At 29.0% G+C, this 18,173-nt stretch overlaps 4 protein-coding genes and 1 long non-coding RNA gene across 9 annotated transcripts; 2 read left to right on the top strand and 3 right to left on the bottom strand.

Moving 5' to 3' along the window:
* Positions 1 to 328: 328 nt before the first annotated feature.
* On the bottom strand, positions 329 to 908 carry LOC122519205. The gene is made up of 2 exons (XR_006304274.1): positions 636 to 908; positions 329 to 554 (listed from the first exon to the last, which is right to left on the bottom strand). It is a non-coding gene; the product is annotated as an uncharacterized LOC122519205 (long non-coding RNA).
* A 290-nt stretch (positions 909 to 1,198) lies between these two features.
* Positions 1,199 to 5,320, top strand: LOC122519745 (eukaryotic peptide chain release factor GTP-binding subunit ERF3A). The gene is made up of 7 exons (XM_043639414.1): positions 1,199 to 1,835; positions 2,814 to 3,001; positions 3,141 to 3,261; positions 3,348 to 3,810; positions 3,897 to 4,203; positions 4,294 to 4,726; positions 4,837 to 5,320. Exons 1-7 carry the CDS (start codon positions 1,595 to 1,597, stop codon positions 4,878 to 4,880), a joined length of 1,797 nt encoding a protein of 598 aa, XP_043495349.1. The 5' UTR covers positions 1,199 to 1,594; the 3' UTR covers positions 4,881 to 5,320.
* A 1,876-nt stretch (positions 5,321 to 7,196) lies between these two features.
* LOC122519198 (GATOR complex protein WDR24) lies at positions 7,197 to 11,827 on the bottom strand. 3 transcript variants are annotated; one of them, XM_043638524.1, is made up of 13 exons: positions 11,508 to 11,827; positions 11,307 to 11,423; positions 10,877 to 11,099; positions 10,441 to 10,654; positions 10,076 to 10,324; positions 9,816 to 9,976; positions 9,569 to 9,752; positions 9,293 to 9,446; positions 8,967 to 9,093; positions 8,391 to 8,892; positions 8,146 to 8,307; positions 7,903 to 8,063; positions 7,197 to 7,513 (listed from the first exon to the last, which is right to left on the bottom strand). In XM_043638524.1, the coding sequence occupies exons 1-12, from the start codon at positions 11,602 to 11,604 to the stop codon at positions 7,935 to 7,937; spliced, it is 2,319 nt and encodes a 772-aa protein (XP_043494459.1). In that variant the 5' UTR covers positions 11,605 to 11,827; the 3' UTR covers positions 7,197 to 7,513; positions 7,903 to 7,934. The 3 variants fall into 3 exon arrangements, with proteins under 3 accessions (XP_043494459.1, XP_043494458.1, XP_043494460.1); XM_043638523.1 differs by lacking the exon at positions 7,197 to 7,513 and having other exon boundaries at positions 7,676 to 8,063; XM_043638525.1 differs by lacking the exon at positions 7,197 to 7,513 and having other exon boundaries at positions 7,676 to 8,063; positions 8,391 to 8,886.
* A 136-nt stretch (positions 11,828 to 11,963) lies between these two features.
* Positions 11,964 to 16,167, top strand: LOC122519199. Of its 2 annotated transcripts, none has more exons than XM_043638527.1 (5): positions 11,964 to 12,441; positions 13,236 to 13,533; positions 13,622 to 13,882; positions 14,049 to 14,201; positions 16,080 to 16,167. In XM_043638527.1, the coding sequence occupies exons 1-5, from the start codon at positions 12,158 to 12,160 to the stop codon at positions 16,086 to 16,088; spliced, it is 1,005 nt and encodes a 334-aa protein (XP_043494462.1). In that variant the 5' UTR covers positions 11,964 to 12,157; the 3' UTR covers positions 16,089 to 16,167. The 2 variants fall into 2 exon arrangements, with proteins under 2 accessions (XP_043494462.1, XP_043494461.1); XM_043638526.1 differs by lacking the exon at positions 16,080 to 16,167 and adding an exon at positions 14,635 to 14,980.
* Positions 14,919 to 18,106, bottom strand: LOC122519201 (NECAP-like protein CG9132). Of its 2 annotated transcripts, none has more exons than XM_043638528.1 (4): positions 17,923 to 18,106; positions 17,166 to 17,455; positions 16,379 to 16,775; positions 14,919 to 16,302 (listed from the first exon to the last, which is right to left on the bottom strand). In XM_043638528.1, the coding sequence occupies exons 2-4, from the start codon at positions 17,249 to 17,251 to the stop codon at positions 16,048 to 16,050; spliced, it is 738 nt and encodes a 245-aa protein (XP_043494463.1). In that variant the 5' UTR covers positions 17,252 to 17,455; positions 17,923 to 18,106; the 3' UTR covers positions 14,919 to 16,047. The 2 variants fall into 2 exon arrangements, with proteins under 2 accessions (XP_043494463.1, XP_043494464.1); XM_043638529.1 differs by lacking the exon at positions 17,923 to 18,106 and adding an exon at positions 17,608 to 17,712.
* Positions 18,107 to 18,173: the final 67 nt, after the last annotated feature.

Genomic DNA, 18,173 nt, shown 5'->3' with positions numbered 1-18,173 from the left:
ATAAGACAATTACAAATTGTAATATTTATTATACAGATCTTATTGTGTAAAATTATTTATATAAATCAAATTTTAATTATAAAAGATTTGAAATATAGTATTAAGGGGGGAAGTAGGTGTAGGACTGCGTATTTTTAGTAATTTTCATGAATTTTTGTAACACATAAGGAATATATATATATTTTCTTTATATCTTGGGGTCATTTTATACATATATATTCAAAAGTATATTCTGAAATTTTCAAACATTTTCCTCGAAAAATAATGGAGATATCAGCTGCTGCGTATTGTATTCGAAAGTTTTTTTGCACTACTACTTTTTTCTTCATTTTTACCATACTTTTTTGAATCACTATTTGTATACTGATTTCCGTGAAATGATCTCTTACGAGGTCTACTACTGTGAATTAAAATACCATGCTCGTTCCTCGGATACCTAGACATTTTATGTATAAACGAAACTCATGCGATGAAGGTCGGTTTGAAACTGATTTTAAAACTTATACTTCGTCATAGGGTCACTAATTACTTCTTGAAATTTCTATCCAAGGTTTCTATTGTTAAAAGAAACAAAAGAACATCTGTTAACTTCATCTTTCTTTCCAATACTTTTCAAATCGTTCATGAATGACTACCTGTTCAATCACTACGTACTACATACCACGCGCTCCAATCGTTCGACCGAGGGACACTCACTCAAATGCTTATAACTTTTAAACGGCTTGGAATTTTGTTTTGAAAATTTCAGAGTATATTTTTAAATAGTTCTACAATCGATTTATGAAAAAAATTGAATTTTTTAAGGCTTCTACACTTATTTCCCCCTTTAATAATTAACTTATTACATAACTTCCTTAATATTCCTTTGCTCAATAGATAAGAAATAATATTGAATTGCACTATTTATATTTGTAATAAACAATTCTAATTAATTTTAAACTAAAATTTTATAAATTTTGTTCACATGTAACAATAAGAGATTAAAATTTTCTACAACCAATCACAAATCGTGCAACTACATAGTCATATGAAATACAAATCATATCATTAAAAAGCTTCACGAATTGAAATTAGTTGATTGGTGTAGTCAGAAGGAATGTACAATTTTTGTCCAATGAGAATTTTTCATTTGAAGTATTTTCAGTGTTGCATGAGATTGTGAATGGTGCGAAGGTGAATCATATCATATACGGGATTTGCCATGCTAGAAACATTTTTGTAAAATGAGGTTTTAAAATTAGGTCGTCGTTTGTTATTCTGAAATTATTTATAAACTTATTCTCTTAAATTTCTTAACAATTCATATGAATAATTCATATTTTATTTAAAAAGATATATATAGGGTAGGAGAAGGGGAAGTTGATATTTTGATTATTGTGGTTCCGGCGAAGTACAGCAACGAAACCGACCACGGGGGTCGCACGCGGAGTACCGATACGCGTGTACAGTGCGTTCGGATACTAGAAATAACTATTTTTTTAAACCTTACCCGATTGCATTTGCGATTGAATCGGAATCCTACGAGTAATATCGCGTGCTTTGTGTCATACATTGAATAACGACACTACTTGGGTGTGCCGAAACATTGATAAATATGGCGAACAGTATAGCACCAGATTCATGGGAACAGCAGGCAGACAACGGAGACATCGCGCCCGCTCAGGATAAGTCCATCGAGAGCAAATTTTCAACTTTAAATGTGAATGCTGCGGAATTCGTGCCTTCTTTCTGCATAAATTCTTCAACGCAGAATAGTTCCACAGCAGTCAGTCCTTGTACTGTGACTGCTGTGTTGAACACTGTAACCACATCTATTCCTTCTGAAATACATCATGGTTAGTCAAATATTTATTATTATTTAATTTATTTTATCTAGATCAATCTGAGACATTATTTACAAACATATGTGGACTATTTCCTGTTAACTTAAGGCCCTACTTTTACCGCGTATCAATGACTAACCCTCTGGTATATCTCCTGTTATCATTATAGTAACTTTCTATCATTTTCATAATCCTTGCACGTTCCAAGATTATAAACTCAAATTCATATTATTTTTATATACAGTTAACAGTTTATCGTTAAATTTAAATGGCTCACAACGTAAAAAGTAGGTATAATATTGTTCATAATACATTCTAGATTTGATTTTAATTTATCTGATTTGTTATCGATTTATTTATATTTATTTTTATGTAGATTTAACATTAAAATTGAATGTATAATGTATATTTAAATATTAAACAATTTGATTGTAAAGATTGTTGATTCATACGTCTACTGTAGCATTACTTTAGACTTCGACATGATACAAAACTTACACAGTTCTTTCCTATATGCGTATGAGAAATATTTAAAAGACAACTAAAGCTTTATATAAGTTATTCTTTCCAAAATTGCAATATTTACATTTTTCATTGTTATTGAAGAACAATAGATGATTTATATTGTTCGCATAGTTAAACAGTTCTTAAAGTATATCGACTTATTCATGATAGTAATGAATAAAATTATTATTAAGTAGGGTAGGGACATTTGTTCTCTAAACATTACTTCAATCTACTTTGGTTCTGGTCATTGGAAGAAGTATTCCCTTTCCTATCAACATACCTACCCGTCAGCTTGCTGTACTGGCTGTTTGTCTTATTCTTTACTACAGATCTAAGCAGCAGCAGAACAAGACTTTAGAGAGCAAACGTCTGATCCCTATTAGTAAGGTGTAAATGCAAGTGTCCGTAAATAGTGATGATTGATGATATAAATTGTTCTAATTAGAAGAAAACAATATAATAAAAAATTGTTCTTCTACACAGGAAATTCTACTCCTACGATTCTACCTGATCCAATTGGCAGTAGAGTGGAGGAACCACCTGCTGGAGGAGGGGCACCACCTCCAAATGTTACGGATCCAATAAATACAAGTCCTGAACATCAACCTGCAGATTCTTGGGAAGAAGCAGCCGTAGACGGTGATCCTTTGTTAACTCCAGAAAATGAAGAAGTAAATGAAACATTTATATCTTGTATTAGTAACATCCTGAAATTTTTATAACGTACAAATATTTATATAATCATAATATATTGTAGACTATATATATTTCTATTATTAACTTATCAATAACTTTGTTTTTTTCATCTAGGCTGATAATGAAGAGGATGAAGAAATGGTTGTTAAAGTACCTAAAAAAAAGCCAGTTAAAGTTGCAGAAGATACTAAAAGCAAAAAAGAACATGTCAATGTTGTTTTTATAGGTCACGTAGGTATGTAATATGAATTATTATTATGAAAGATGAGATATATTCTAATTTTCTTGTATAATAAAATTGCATATTATTGTTAATTCTAGATGCAGGGAAATCTACAATTGGTGGTCAGATTATGGCACTTACGGGAATGGTGGATAAACGTACTTTAGAAAAATATGAAAGAGAAGCGAAAGAACGAAGCAGAGAAACGTGGTACTTAAGTTGGGCTTTGGATACGAATCAAGAAGAAAGAGAGAAGGGAAAAACAGTAGAAGTTGGTAGAGCGTACTTCGAAACTGAAAGAAAACATTTTACAATATTAGATGCTCCTGGACATAAAAGCTTTGTACCCAATATGATCGGTGGAGCGGCGCAAGCTGATCTAGCAGTTTTGGTTATATCTGCGAGAAAAGGTGAATTTGAAACAGGTTTTGATAGAGGTGGTCAAACGCGAGAACATGCTATGTTGGCTAAAACTGCAGGAGTTAAACATTTGGTGGTGTTAGTGAATAAAATGGATGATCCAACAGTAGAATGGGATGAAGGAAGATATAACGAATGCAGGTATATTATCGTTTCATTTATCAAGTAACAAGTTTTTTATTATATTGTTAAAGGAAACAAATCTACTTAAAAACGTATTATTTCAGAGATAAGATACTGCCATATCTCCGAAAATTAGGCTTTAATCCTGCAAAGGATCTTACATTTATGCCAGTATCTGGTCAACTTGGTATTGGTCTTAAGGATCCTATACCTGAACATTTATGTAATTGGTATAGCGGTCCTCCATTCATACCTTTTATTGATTCCTTACCTTCGCTTAATCGTAAAAGTAATGGACCCTTTATTATGCCAATTGTTGATAAATATAAAGATATGGGAACGGTCGTTATGGGAAAAGTTGAAGCTGGAGAAGCCAAGAAAGGCCAATCGCTATTGGTTATGCCGAACAGGGTAAGAAATATGTTCTTTATTACTGTACTTGCTAATATTCGGTTTTTTCATAATGTAGTACTTACTAAAATCACATAAATTGGATTTTAGACGGCAGTAACAGTTGATCAATTATGGTCAGATGATGAAGAAGTTACGTCGGTTGGACCTGGAGAAAATGTTAAAATCAAATTGAAAGGCATTGAAGAAGAAGACGTGAGTCCTGGATTTGTTTTATGTGACAGTAACAATCCTATTAAAACTGGAAAAGTTTTTGATGCTCAAGTTGTTATTCTGGAACATAAGAGCATTATTTGTGCTGGATATAGCGCGGTAATGCACATTCATTGCGCTGCAGAAGAAGTGACGGTGAAGGCATTGATCTGTTTGGTAGATAAGAAAACTGGTGATAAAAGCAAAACAAGACCAAGGTTCGTTAAGCAAGATCAAGTGGCAATTATGAGAATTGAATGTGCAGGAGTTATATGTCTGGAAAGATTCAAATTATTTGCCCAAATGGGAAGATTTACACTTAGAGATGAAAGTATGTATATAATATATTTTATTTTGTTGGTTTAAACAATTGTACTCATTTCAATAAATTGTGAATATTCTGAAATGATATATTAGTAAATAATATTAATACGATTATAGATAAAACAATTGCCATCGGTAAGGTGCTGAAAGTGGTGGAATAAAATGTTCATCCATAATCACGAAGTAAGGATGCAAGCCAAACGATATGATACAAGGAAACAAAACCGGCATAATGGACTATTCCCGAATGTTAGCTAATGTAACATACACTCATTAATGCAAAAGGTTCTGCATATGACGGTACACGCGCGTGCATATGAACAGAGATATGGGCATCAAGGCTGGGAAAGTATGACCTAAATTGGAAAATAGATTCTATCGCAAAAGAAAATAAATAAGGAAACAAATACGGCTCGAGAGCGTGTGTTCCTTTTATTAGATAAGAAAGTTGGTGGCACTGGAGAGTTATTCCTTGCATCGGAATAAGTAATATACAATACTAACAGACTTTCCTCTTGACAATGTAAAACACGATATTTTTATTCGTCTGAGGTGCAAAACATAATTGAGAGCAAACGAGAGAATCGATATCGATGGCAGAGTAAGAATAAGAAATATGATCGACATTATAATAATTATTAAATAATTATTAAATTGGTGGTAAGAGGTGAAAAAGAAATTTATCAAATAAATAAAAAAACTAGCGTTACACAACAATTTATAATTATGAAATTAATATTATTATTACGATTATTATTATACTGTTTCTTATTTTATTGTCATTAAAAACAAATTTGCAACACACAAATCTGCTCTGATAATTTTGATAGGTCTCTCACATATATGTTAATTTCGTTTGGGAGTGGGAAATATGTGATATTCCTCAAAGTTGATATTTTTCGTGGGATGCTGAATGAAAGATATCAGATTGTCGGTATAACATAATTAAAACTTACAGGTTTTGAATTATTAGCAAAAAATTGTAATTTGTTATACATATAGTTATGTAGTTACGAGCCTACCGTAAAGTTTATAGTTTATCTATATTCTTGTAAGTACTGAGAATTTTTAACTATAAATATTGCAAAAATATCCTTATCGCATTCTTACTATATTATTTATAAAGAAAATAATAAAAGAATATAACTGCTACATCTTAGAAACGCTCAGATCATGCTTTGAAGACCACCTTCAAATAGAAAAACACAAAAAGTTATGTATGATTATGTACAATGTAATTGCATGCAATCTACTTTGCTATTATTCGCAAATGTTATTAAGTAATTTTATTGTTACCACTGTAAACATATCAGTTTCTAATTTTTTAATTATTAGTTATAGTAAAATCGTAACGCATTTTATTTTACTATAACAAATGTCTTACTTTTTAATCTTGCTTGCAATTATAGTAAATAATGTGAATTTAATTTTATATGAGTCTAAATGTGACAATTGTAAGTTTAAGCTAATTTTTTAAATTGCAATTATAAATTAGATCATGAAAAACAATCGAGAAAATAATAGATTTTATAAGAATCATACGACATGTTATTTATTTCACAATATACAGTCCGTTTGCTTTTTGAGTACTTCGAAATGGTTTGCCTAACAATATATGTTATTAACAATGTTTAAACATATATATAATGTTTAAAGTTACTAAGTCAGAATATAACCAATGATTTATTTTTTTTCATTTTCTTATTTTTTTTATTGTTTCTCGAAATAACTATGATATGAGTGGTGAAAGTGCAAATATATATAATTACATATTGGCAGCTTTTATTATAAACAATTAATTCTATATATAATGAAAAAAAATTATAGATGAAAAATACGTTTAGTTCATCTTAATTTATGATATATACTTTTATGATCTTATCTGTCTATGTGTATATATACCCTAAAAATAAAATATTCAAATATTTTATTTTGCCATATTATATTAAAGATTCTATTATAACGAATAAATAAATTCGTTTATTAATAAAATATCAATACTTACAAGAACAGAATAGATCATGAAAAACTAGAATTGCTAAGTAATTTGTTACTATTTTTTGCTAATAAAAAAAAACCGATGTATCCGCTGCACTCTTCTTGTTTTCAACTTTTTAACCTGATTTTCCATTAAAAAAGCTAATATAAACGTATAAGGACATACACAAATGTCAATTTTTATAAATTTTACAATTTTCCATTCATTAATAATGCTTTAAGCACTTTATTCCGTGTCAATACGATAATACACGTGAAATTAAAAATATAATAAATTATACTTGTATACTCTCTTGTTTTTAATTTTATAATTATGATTAGATAAGAAAAGGATAAAAAAAAATACAAATAATATCATATTGGGTAATGTAATATTTAAATAACAATGAATTATTATTTTTCTATTATTTTATTTTATCTAAATGCGAAATTTTTTTTATATAAAAACAATTGTTAATTTAATTTCAATACAAAAATGATTGAATTCACACATATTATACGAGATTTATTGTACCGAATACAAATTAATTATCTCTACTATCTTTTCTTATAAAGAAAAAGTTTAGATTTGAAAGAATACGCAAATTATAGAATTTTTCAAATAACACATTTCATTTTTATAAAAAAACATTGTCGAAATATCATTAAACTTACATAAAGAAATTTGATTTTAATGTACCTTGCAACATCAACGACAGATTGAACAACACATGAAGTTGGAAGATAATGTCATGATCCCGTCTACAAAGCAATTGGTGAGTCCTAAGGAGGAACTACCTCCATGAGCTATATGCTTCTAGAGATAATAAATAGATATATTAATGTTTTTACGATAGAAATAACTATGCGTAATTGTAAGAGAATTATGAAAACAAAATTTTAATGCTATGTTACATGAACTTAATTCCTGCCAATGAAGAAGACCCATATCATAAAGAGAAGTTACTAAATATATTTATATGTAGTTAAAACGTTTTATTCATTAAATTATTTTATATGCTAAAGAAAAATACAATCACGTCATTCTCTCATGTATATGATAATGAATCTTTGTTACTTATTTTTCAATCATTAATAGTTAATAGATTGTTTACAAATTTATGCACAAGAACGTGTACTCATGCCAATATTCTGTATAATATATTGCATTACTTTTAAATACTCTTTATTATTACACTTTGATACCTTTATTTCCCTCTCTCAGGTTTGTGATATATTTAAATATATTCACAAACGTGACCACAACCAGTAGGACATTGACGATTACTACGAAACCATTCCTTTAAATGCATCACATGTCCTCCATGTGTGCAGCCTTGACACCATGCATACAATCCTCGAACAACCTATAATTAAAATAATTATTATTTTCAGCAGTCATTCAATAATAATTTTATCAACTGTTTGAATTAGTATGTACTGTATTACCTGATGGCAAATAGAGCAAAGGGCATGTTTGGATGAATGACAACGGTCACACAACCATGCTGCTCTTTGTAAAGGTTTAGTGCATGTTAAACAGCATGCATGTATAGTTGTTGATTGTTGATTTAGTTGTGCAATAGATGGAATCCATGCTGACTGTATTATCTATAAAATATTAATACACAGAAAAACAAATTTATTAATATGCTTTAAAGAAAAAAGATGCTAAATTTAGTTATATTACAAACCTGTGTAGTCACATTCCAAAGTTTAAATCTTCCCAATAAGTCTATATATTCTAATAGCCAATGTTCCTGAATTGGTATGTCAATATTTAAACCTTTTCTTTTTTCACCCAAAGCAATAAGAACAGATGCAGAAGTTTGAATATCCCTAAGTGCTGCATGATGTTTTAGCGCTTCTTCAATCAAATGTGTAGGATCCCAGAATGATGGTTTGGGTATAGCTGTTACTATTAGTTGACATGGCTGATCATCAACCATTACAGAAACAGAATCATCATTGATTTCTGGAGAATGATTAGGAAATTGTTCTGGTGGCGGAGATCGATCTTTTATTTCATGTCTTAAAGGGAATGCTTCCTTAGGCAATGTCCAGTCACTGTCATCATTTATCATATTTTGAATGTATCCAGTACTGTAGTCTGTACTAATTGGTTCAAATTCGCTATCACCAAATAGAAAATCTCCTTTAGGTTGACCTTTATGTCCCATAAAGGACTTCCTGTAACTTTGTTTCTTTTAGGATGTGTAGCTACAAAAAAAAAGTCTCTCATATTATTAATATTATCAATTGAGGATTACCTCGGTAATATGCTACTTATAAAGTTTAAATTTTCTGGCGTATCATCTGTTTCAGTTTCATCATCACCACCGCTCGTCGCACTAGTAGGTGCTTCTCCTTGCAAAGATTTGATATCATTTTCATGTCCTTAAACAAATTATAAAGTCTACTGTGCGAACGAAAATAATTTCGACTTAACAGGATAATCATGCCTACAACTAATACGATTGGAAAGAATTAAATTTAGAAAAAGTTCGTAATAAGATTATAATAAGATTCATATATTTAACATATAAATATTATGAAACACAATAATTGTAATTATGAATTAAATAATACAACTTACCTGGATTTGATTGATCAAGAGCAGATACTTTTACCATTTGTCCTAAATTTAAAGTGTTTACTATATCTTCCTTGGAAACAGTTGGAGGAGTTTTTAAAATTGCACCTAATGGATTTGTATATAATGTTTTTATAATATTCCAAACAATGCTTACCTAAAGAAATATTGTTATTGAAATTATTCTTCCAGCTTCAATCAAATATTATTACTTAATTTATTATTTAAACTAAACTAAGGGAAATTACATAGTAGTTTTTATTATAAATACAAACTTACATCATTTCTACCTGCATTGCTGGCAACAGCAGCATTATGATCACAAATATCTTTTAATTTTCCAGTAAGTATGTAACCTTCAGCACATATTTTAAACCAAGTTGGATCACGTGGTATATTTACAACAAATCTGTGCATCACACTTGAAGCCATACAAAATGTATCATTCGTTGCTGGTGTTTTTCTATTGATAAATGTGTATATATTAATAAATAATAAAAAACATAAAATATTAAAATATACAAACCTTATTATATTAGTTAATTGCTTGACTGTACTAGGCATATTTACATTTACTTTGCAGGCATAAGCAACGTCTCCGATGGGACTTAAAGCAATGCCTTGCGGATTCGCTTTACTAGCTGGTCTAGAAGCATCTTTGAATACGTGATGATATAAAGTGCAATCCTGAATATAGAAAATATTTTTATATTATAAAAATATTTAATTATTTTCTAATTATGAATACAAAAATATAAAGAAAAGGGAAAAAGGCATTGACATTACCCTGCTTGTTGATAGGAATGATTGTGGATTTCCTCTCCATGCTACACCAGTAGGAACATCTTTGTGTTCGTTAAAACTAGCAAATGGAATATACGGTCGTTGAATGTCCCATACATTTATACTACAATCTACAACTAAAGCACAACTTGCTATATGATATTTTCTCTGTGGTCTCCATTTTATTCTTCCTACTGAAGCTATCGTGTGTATAGTATAATCACAACTTGGTTTTACAGATAAATCCCAAACCTTTTAACACGACAGAAAATATAAACAATTAATTAATATACAATAATAAGAGACATCTTTTTTTCTTAATAAAATTGTAATACAATTTATTTTATTTTTGATAGAAAAGAAAAAACCTTTATAGTTTTATCTCTAGATGCTGTTGCTAGCCAATTAGTTTCAGGATGCCAATCGCAAGCAAATATTGGTCCACTATGTGCAGTAAAATGTTGAAAATAGCGATCATGTTTCCGCAAATCCCATTGTTGAACATGGCCATTTTCAGAAACAGCAGCAAAAGTATGTGGTTGATGAGGACAGAATTGAACATCTCGTACAGACTCCGTATTACTAAGATTTCAAAGCTTTACAATAGCTGCAATTTATCACTGACAGGGTCAGTAAGAATTTATCCGCATTCTTTTCCTTGAATTTATTTGCTTATGAAATATGTTTCTTAAATATATATAAATAAGTAAAATTTATTCATAATAAAATAAACAAATTATATTCTTCCAACCCTGTCAAATCTAAAGGTAAAATGATAGTCGAATAAAATGATTTATATTTTACCTATAAAATGTTTTTGTAGCTTCCTTTATACGTAAATCAAAACATTTCATAGTTCCATCTTGTGAACCAGATATTAGCCACATAGGTTCTGTCATATGAAAGCTAACTTTATTAACAGTTCTTTTATGATCAATGAAAACATGTTCTTGTTTTGATCTTGAAGATTTATTTAAATTCCATACAACTACTGCACCATTAGTAGCGGCTGTTGCCAGAATATGGTCTTAAAATAATAAGAATTATATATTATGTTATTGTACCAATATAATTATGTTACAGATGTAAAAAAGATGTAAAAAAACAATATATGTAATATAATTTCGAAGTCACTATATATTATTTTTCTAATTTTAAAGATACTAATGCATACATAATACATATATATACATGCTATTTGTTAATAAAAATTATAGCGAATTAAATACTATACCATCAATAAGGTTCCATGCAACGTCATTGCATGAAAAATTCAAGTTTAAATTTTTTCCAACTCTCAAATTACATGATTCTTCAAACCTGTCTTCCATTAATGTAAATATTTTGAATACTAGAATGAAAAATCAATGATTATAAAATTACGACAATTAATATTATAATAAAAAATAAATATGAATAATTAAGAAAATGTTACCATTACGTCCAGCTATGACAACTTGACTATTATCTTTATTAAGAGCTAAAGCATTAGCTGGACCCTCTTGAGTAATGCATACAGTTTTAGACGTCATACTGGAGTCTTATTGTATTAAATGTCAACTAACAACAATAACTTTCATTTTTCGTTTATCATTTCGTAGATTTCTGAATGGCGAAAAAATATCAACATAAACATTAGTGTGAAATCATTGTAACTACATAACTGACAATCTTGTCAACGTTATAAAATTGACGCCGAATTTTTTAATAGTTTTTTGTTATTGTAATGATACCGCTTTTTCGTTCGTTTCTCTTCTTTTATTTCCAAATATTTTTATTCGTAATTATATAATGAAATTAATTTATACAATCAAATGTATATTTCTAAAAATAATTGTAAATCTGCCAAAAATAAAAGTGCATTGAATGTTTGTTTTCATTAGGTTGCAATACTGATATGTTGGCGCATGGTTGATTAAACAACCGATATCTTCATTTCTTAGGAATTTTAGGAATTTTCTGTGTTTTGACTGACTTCAACGTGTTGTGAAGGAATATTAATTTTCTTTTTCATTGACAGATTTTATCTAATAATTCGACCAACGAATTTTAATTTTCTGTAGAGAAATAATAAGGACGGTGAAAATGTATGATGTATGGTTTGATGGACGCGTGTTTGGTTGTTTATTTTGCCTCCTGGTCCTTCAGGCAAATTTAACAAATTCTAGAACTTCTTGGAGACTTAACGTCGATAAAGTTGTTAAAGCAACAGAACTTGTAAGCACTATCGAAGATGATCCTATTTTTGATATACTTGCAAGTAGTATAGGCAATGGACAAGGATGGAGTAAAACAGCAGCATCAGAGAAGCTTGATAAAGTACAGGTTTATTACGAGTGCAAAAGTTTTGGTTCAGGCAGCCAAGATCGGTAAGAATATTAAATAAATTCATGATTAATAAATGATTGGTAAGAATCTATATGTGCATGTTTTTCAATGGATATGCATCCAACGATGAATGTATCGAGCATTACTTTAACAGTAAATTGCATATTATTACTGCACATATTAATAAATCAGTTCTTATTCAATTAGAATAGTTGTAAGCAAGGATATTATCAGCATAAATTGCATCTACGATAATTTCAATTTATTCTTATCCCGCGAACCTCTGTTTAAGATTTTTATTACAATTCATTTCCATTCCACTATACATACATTTCATATAGTATTATTTTTAGTTGTATGTTTGTATGCATTTTAATGTCTATTTATCTACTTTTCTTTTTCTCTCTTTTTTGTTTTTCTGCTTAACGATTAACTTTAACTAACAACTGGGATAAATTGGAGGTAACAAAACAGAATATAATTTAATCTGGCTTTGCTTTATTTCCATTAATTTTCATATTATTGTTTATGGATGTTATTAAAGATATACACAATTTTTGTTAATACTGTAGTGCAAAATAAATCTGTAATATATGTTAATGTACATATTGTTACGATATGACGAGTCAATAACATCAAGTTTTTGAATGTGCATATATACTTATAATTTTTGTTATACAATATCCTGTGAATGTTTATGTAACACTATATTTTTATTGCAGAAGCATTACAATGTATCTGATGTAATTTTCTTTTTCTTCCCGTAGTTAGTGTTTGTGTGTGGCTTGCTGTTCTTTCAGCGTTAAAAGAGCCCTAACTTTCGTCCCCTTGGCAGACGATTCATGTCATATGCATTGACGGATGCACCAAATTCTACGGAACCATATCCACTATCACCGCAAGTATTGAGTGACCAAGTGATATGTACGCCCGATCAGCAATGTGAAGATGTAATTCTTGATTGTGGGAAACCAGTTAACTATACATATTATGACAATCTCACCGGTGTTGCAAATAGAAATAATCATCCATTGGTACCAGAGCCTAATGTTGCACTCATGTTTAAAAAGAATAATGGTAAAGCTATAGATGTTGACTTATTAGAGAGGCGTTTAAAAAAAGCAAAACGAGAGGTATGTTTTACTTAATTGTGTTATTTTACTATGTACACATTCAACATAAATACATTTATTTGTCTATCATTGCTTTTGTTTTCTATAGAAACCGAAATCTGTTCAGCTATATAATCAAATTGGAAATTTTTGGAGAATAAAAGGAGATGCGCAAAGATCAATTGAATGTTTTCGAAGAGCTCTTGCAGTTTCACCACATAACGCGGAAGTGCTATTAAATTTAGCAAGAGTACTATTGGTTTTACGATATTTAGATGATGCGAATTATTTAGCAATGCGTTCTTTAGCATTACAACCTCCAGATCGTAATGCATGGGAACAATACCTAACACTTGGACAAATATTATCGGTGAATTTACGTCACTTGCATAGGCCTATAATTAAATATTTTGTAGCATCTTTTTCTATTTTTTTTCCATTTGGAAAATAGTTTATTGTGCATTCATTTTAAAGTTATATGTACTCTTTCTAAACTATTTTATAATTACTAATGTAAACATATACCATTTATTTAGGCATATGGTCACTACCAAGAAGCTGCTGTCCATTTGCGGCATGCTTTAGAATTGAAACCTAATCTTTCTGATGCTGCAAAAGCTTTAAAAGAAGTGGAATCATTGCCTGGTCCTAGTATACATATCTACACTCTTTTAATTATTATATGCTTGGTATGTATGTAAATTAATACGTAATCTTAATTTTAAAAACGAATATTAATACAGCGATTCTTAAACATTATCGAACATTTAACCGTTATTTTTACAAACTTTTGTAAAAAAGATATACATATGCATATATCTTTTTTTACAAAAGAAGAATAGAATACGTGCATACGAAAAATTATAATCATTAATACAAGTCAATTGTCAATCATTTATACAAATTTAACTCAAAAATAATGTTTAAACTCTATCAATGAAAAAACAATTAGTTTTGCTATTTAATCACAACCTTACTAATACACAGAGTTTGCTTAAATTTTAGTTTAAGAAACACTGAATTAATAATTGTAATTTACTTGTATTCATATTATATATATAAGGCTTTTCAAAATTTTTTAAAATAAAATATAACTTACTATGTAATATATGTTTACATCAGGTGCTAGGTGTATTATTAGTTGTTTTGAGTAGCGTGGAATGTGACGAAGATTCCACTTTGGTTACTGGACAACTACAACGTCCAGTTCAACGTCCTTTTAGTCGTACGATGGCTATGCGTAGTTTGCGATTTAATGTTGCACGTAATAATAAACGTTCTTGATGCAATTCGAATTCAAATTCAAATTTATGAAATCTAATGGAGCAAGTTCTGAACTGTTATAACAACATGATTTTTTGGACTATTATTTATAATTATGATTTGTTATAGTTATTTAAATGCACTAGTGGTTACGTGGTTTATTATATCTACAGATAAAAATATACACCATAGTACACGTTGGCAATTTTTGCATTAATTAAATTAATAAACCTTCATTATACACATTGATCCTATATACCTAGAATGATCTATTTTTAAAAAAATGCAAATCCTGGAATGGCAATGATTCAATTATAATACATATAGTGCTAAAACATACAATTAAATCTTTTGTTAAACATTTTTAAAGACATCTACAAATTTATATTCCATATGTATTATGTACAGGAGAAAATTCATTATATATCTGTTTTTTTTTAAATTATTTTTGACATTTATAAACAAAAATGTTTATTTTTTTTTTAACATATTTAGAATCAATTTTAGGGAACATTACTACTTTCAACATTTCATTACATCTTTACAGTACTTGTACAAGTACTTGTCGTACAAGTACATATTTTCCATCATTTTAATAAAGTTTAAGTTAAGTTAATTTCGATTATAATACATCTGGATGTTTACCACAATTCTACTCTTAAAAGAAATGATAATGTTTACATACTGTTAATCTTTATAATATGATGAAAGATCTATATTAAAAAATTCTGCACACCTAATCATATGTACAACATAATTTGAGTGACTCATAAGTAATTGTTTTTAGAAGTATAATGTCTCACAAAGCTTAAGGCATACTGAAATATTAGGCTCTTTAGTTTTCATATTATATACAAACATCAGAGACTTGGACACAATATTTATTGTGAATATCTGTACTCTTTCAAGGACTACAAAGAATGCATCTATGAGATGAGAAATATGTAATGATTTGTTTAATAACAATAAAGTATAAAGTATAAATAAAACGAAAAATCAAATAAAACAAACAACAAGATTTTTTTGTTGCTTTTGTTTGGTTGATGTTAATATCGTAATTAAAGCAAATAAAATCTTATACAATTAAGTACTGATATCAAAATCATATAGAATTCATGTATGCATCATACATAGATGCATCCTTCATTTGCGTTAATCTATCCCTTAAAAGATAACAACGTAGATATATTTAAGAACACATGCAAATGTAACTTTATACATTTGTGCATGTATTAAATAGCATATGCTATTAATGATATATTTTTGACCAAATTAAAATTGTACCCAACTGGCATTTGCTACAGTTGTACTAGGTCCCGACGATTGTTGAGATGCACTAGCGAACTCACCCCATTCTGAACCCGTTGATGCTTGATTTGGATTTGGAGCTGATTTATGAGCTGGGGACGAAGTTGGAGTTTTAGCAGGCGGTGGAGCAATTTTGACACCACCTGGCGGAGGTGGCAAACCAACACCTAAATTAGGCCGTTGTTTTGATTTCGATACAACTTCGCTGCCATCTTTTTTCTATATAATAAAATATATATTCGTTATATTATTTTCATTACTATAGAAGACTAAAAAAGTATTCAAATATTCTTACAGTTATCTTCATATTAATTTTAATAGTTTCTCCTTCCTTAAATCGAAGATCCAATTCTTGTTTAGGTGTTTCTTTCTCTTTCTCTATCTGATCACGATTTTTAAGCCACTTAAAATGATCCTGTAGCGCAACATTTAAATCAAAACTATCTGATCTGTCTAAAAAACCAACTCCAATGAAAGCAGATCGTCCATTGTCATTTTGAATTCTTAGCACAAAGTATCTAGAAGAATCTGTGACTGGTTCAACCGCTATTCCAGGATATTGTTCGATTGGACATTTAGCAAATAATTCACCCGTAATTTTATCTTCCAGTTTTATAGCAATAGAATCTCCCTGAGATACTAATCTCATTCGTCCTGTCCATGAAGGTTCTTGTAGATTCCAATCAGCTGCTCTATGAATAAGAAGTATATGAATTATATTTATGAACAATTATACGTGTATATAGATATAAAGTTTATATAAAACTGTAATTTGTTAGCGAATATTCAACAATATACATGTCAATTCTTAAACAAATGAAATAGTGGAATTGCAATAAAATATGTTAATGTTACACTCACATGATAGAGATAAATTTTTAACATAAAACTATTTCATTAAATTTAACATTGAAACATAAAAGGAAATATGTAACATTTTTATAATAAAGCTTTTTCCAAATGTACAAATGACAATGTCAATAATGAAGGCAACAATAAATATATTTGAATCGTTAAAATGATATAAAATTAGAACAGTTATATGTCAGATCGAATACTTGGTTAAAATAATTTCTTCTTACCTATAACCTCTATTAGTTGACCTTGGTGGTATTTTAAACACAAATACTTCCGATTTAACAAGTAAAACACTTTCATATGTCTCCATTCTTATTTCGAGTATAACAGATGTGAAGCACGTAAAACTGACAACTGGTCTTATGTCGTCGTATGATTTGAAAATTCGTTTATGTTTTCTCACGAATCTTTGCCGTGATTTGATAACTCTATCTCAAGTCACGCCTCCAATCCCCAGACATCATCCGTTCACCACAGATTATTTTAGAAGAGATAATAGATTGTCCTTTATATTCTAGACAAGAAATATTCCCGTGGATTAATTTAATGTTTAATTTATACTACATTCTCTCTATGTAATTCTTTTTACGTTCTATATTAATCACAAATAATTAAAAAACGATAACATTTTTGAATAAAATTGGAAAATATTATTATGATACGTACCAAGAACTACACGTAACAGTAATAGACTAGACAACTACCTTCGTGTAACGTTCTTGACATTAAATATATAAATGTATAACAAGTGTGTTAAATAAATGAATATTGAATATATGTCGATGATTAAAAAACTTCATTATCCGCATTTCAATATTGCTGATATTAATGTATACACGTAAATGAAATATTAATATCTCGTAATATATTTTAGACTATCTAATTTATAATAAAAGATTTTGACAAATAATATCCCAGAGGAAGTACTGATTGTAAGTAAGACAATATACGAGAAAGTATTTTATACTTTTTTATACTTACAATTATTTGAAGAAAGATATTTTAAGGGACATTCTCAAATCATCTAACAACGACACTAGCGACTCTAATTTGATTCTGTCGTCGAATAAGTCAACGTGTAACTTGAGTACTTATTTCAATGTTTCTAATTTTTATCAATACTTCACGCAAAAAGAGAACATTTATTCGATTATTTTAATGGAAGAAAATAGATTGAAAATAAATAATTTTCAAAATTCTATTAATCGTTCTAAGAATGTTTATAAAGAAAA

Source organism: Polistes fuscatus, unplaced genomic scaffold (assembly GCF_010416935.1).
Source record: "Polistes fuscatus isolate 324 unplaced genomic scaffold, CU_Pfus_HIC Scaffold3, whole genome shotgun sequence".
In the NCBI taxonomy this organism is placed as follows: Eukaryota; Metazoa; Arthropoda; class Insecta; order Hymenoptera; family Vespidae; genus Polistes; species Polistes fuscatus.
This window is presented reverse-complemented; position numbering and strand designations above follow the sequence as displayed.

Excerpts from the sequence above, each read along its gene's own strand:
- LOC122519199 (XM_043638526.1), top strand. The coding sequence starts at position 12,158 with ATGTATGATGTATGGTTTGATGGACGCGTGTTTGGTTGTTTATTTTGC. Across the intron at positions 12,442-13,235 it reads GGTTCAGGCAGCCAAGATCG|ACGATTCATGTCATATGCAT; the intron begins GTAAGAATATTA and ends TCCCCTTGGCAG. Across the intron at positions 13,883-14,048 it reads CACTTGGACAAATATTATCG|GCATATGGTCACTACCAAGA; the intron begins GTGAATTTACGT and ends CCATTTATTTAG.
- LOC122519201 (XM_043638528.1), bottom strand. The coding sequence starts at position 17,251 with ATGGAGACATATGAAAGTGTTTTACTTGTTAAATCGGAAGTATTTGTG. Across the intron at positions 16,776-17,165 it reads TCAACTAATAGAGGTTATAG|AGCAGCTGATTGGAATCTAC; the intron begins GTAAGAAGAAAT and ends TCTTATTCATAG. Across the intron at positions 16,303-16,378 it reads AAATTAATATGAAGATAACT|AAAAAAGATGGCAGCGAAGT; the intron begins GTAAGAATATTT and ends TTTATTATATAG.
- LOC122519745 (XM_043639414.1), top strand. The coding sequence starts at position 1,595 with ATGGCGAACAGTATAGCACCAGATTCATGGGAACAGCAGGCAGACAAC. Across the intron at positions 1,836-2,813 it reads TCCTTCTGAAATACATCATG|GAAATTCTACTCCTACGATT; the intron begins GTTAGTCAAATA and ends TCTTCTACACAG. Across the intron at positions 4,727-4,836 it reads ATTTACACTTAGAGATGAAA|ATAAAACAATTGCCATCGGT; the intron begins GTATGTATATAA and ends ATACGATTATAG.
- LOC122519198 (XM_043638524.1), bottom strand. The coding sequence starts at position 11,604 with ATGACGTCTAAAACTGTATGCATTACTCAAGAGGGTCCAGCTAATGCT. Across the intron at positions 11,424-11,507 it reads TGTCATAGCTGGACGTAATG|TATTCAAAATATTTACATTA; the intron begins GTAACATTTTCT and ends TTTTCATTCTAG. Across the intron at positions 9,094-9,292 it reads TCTTGATCAATCAAATCCAG|GACATGAAAATGATATCAAA; the intron begins GTAAGTTGTATT and ends AATTTGTTTAAG.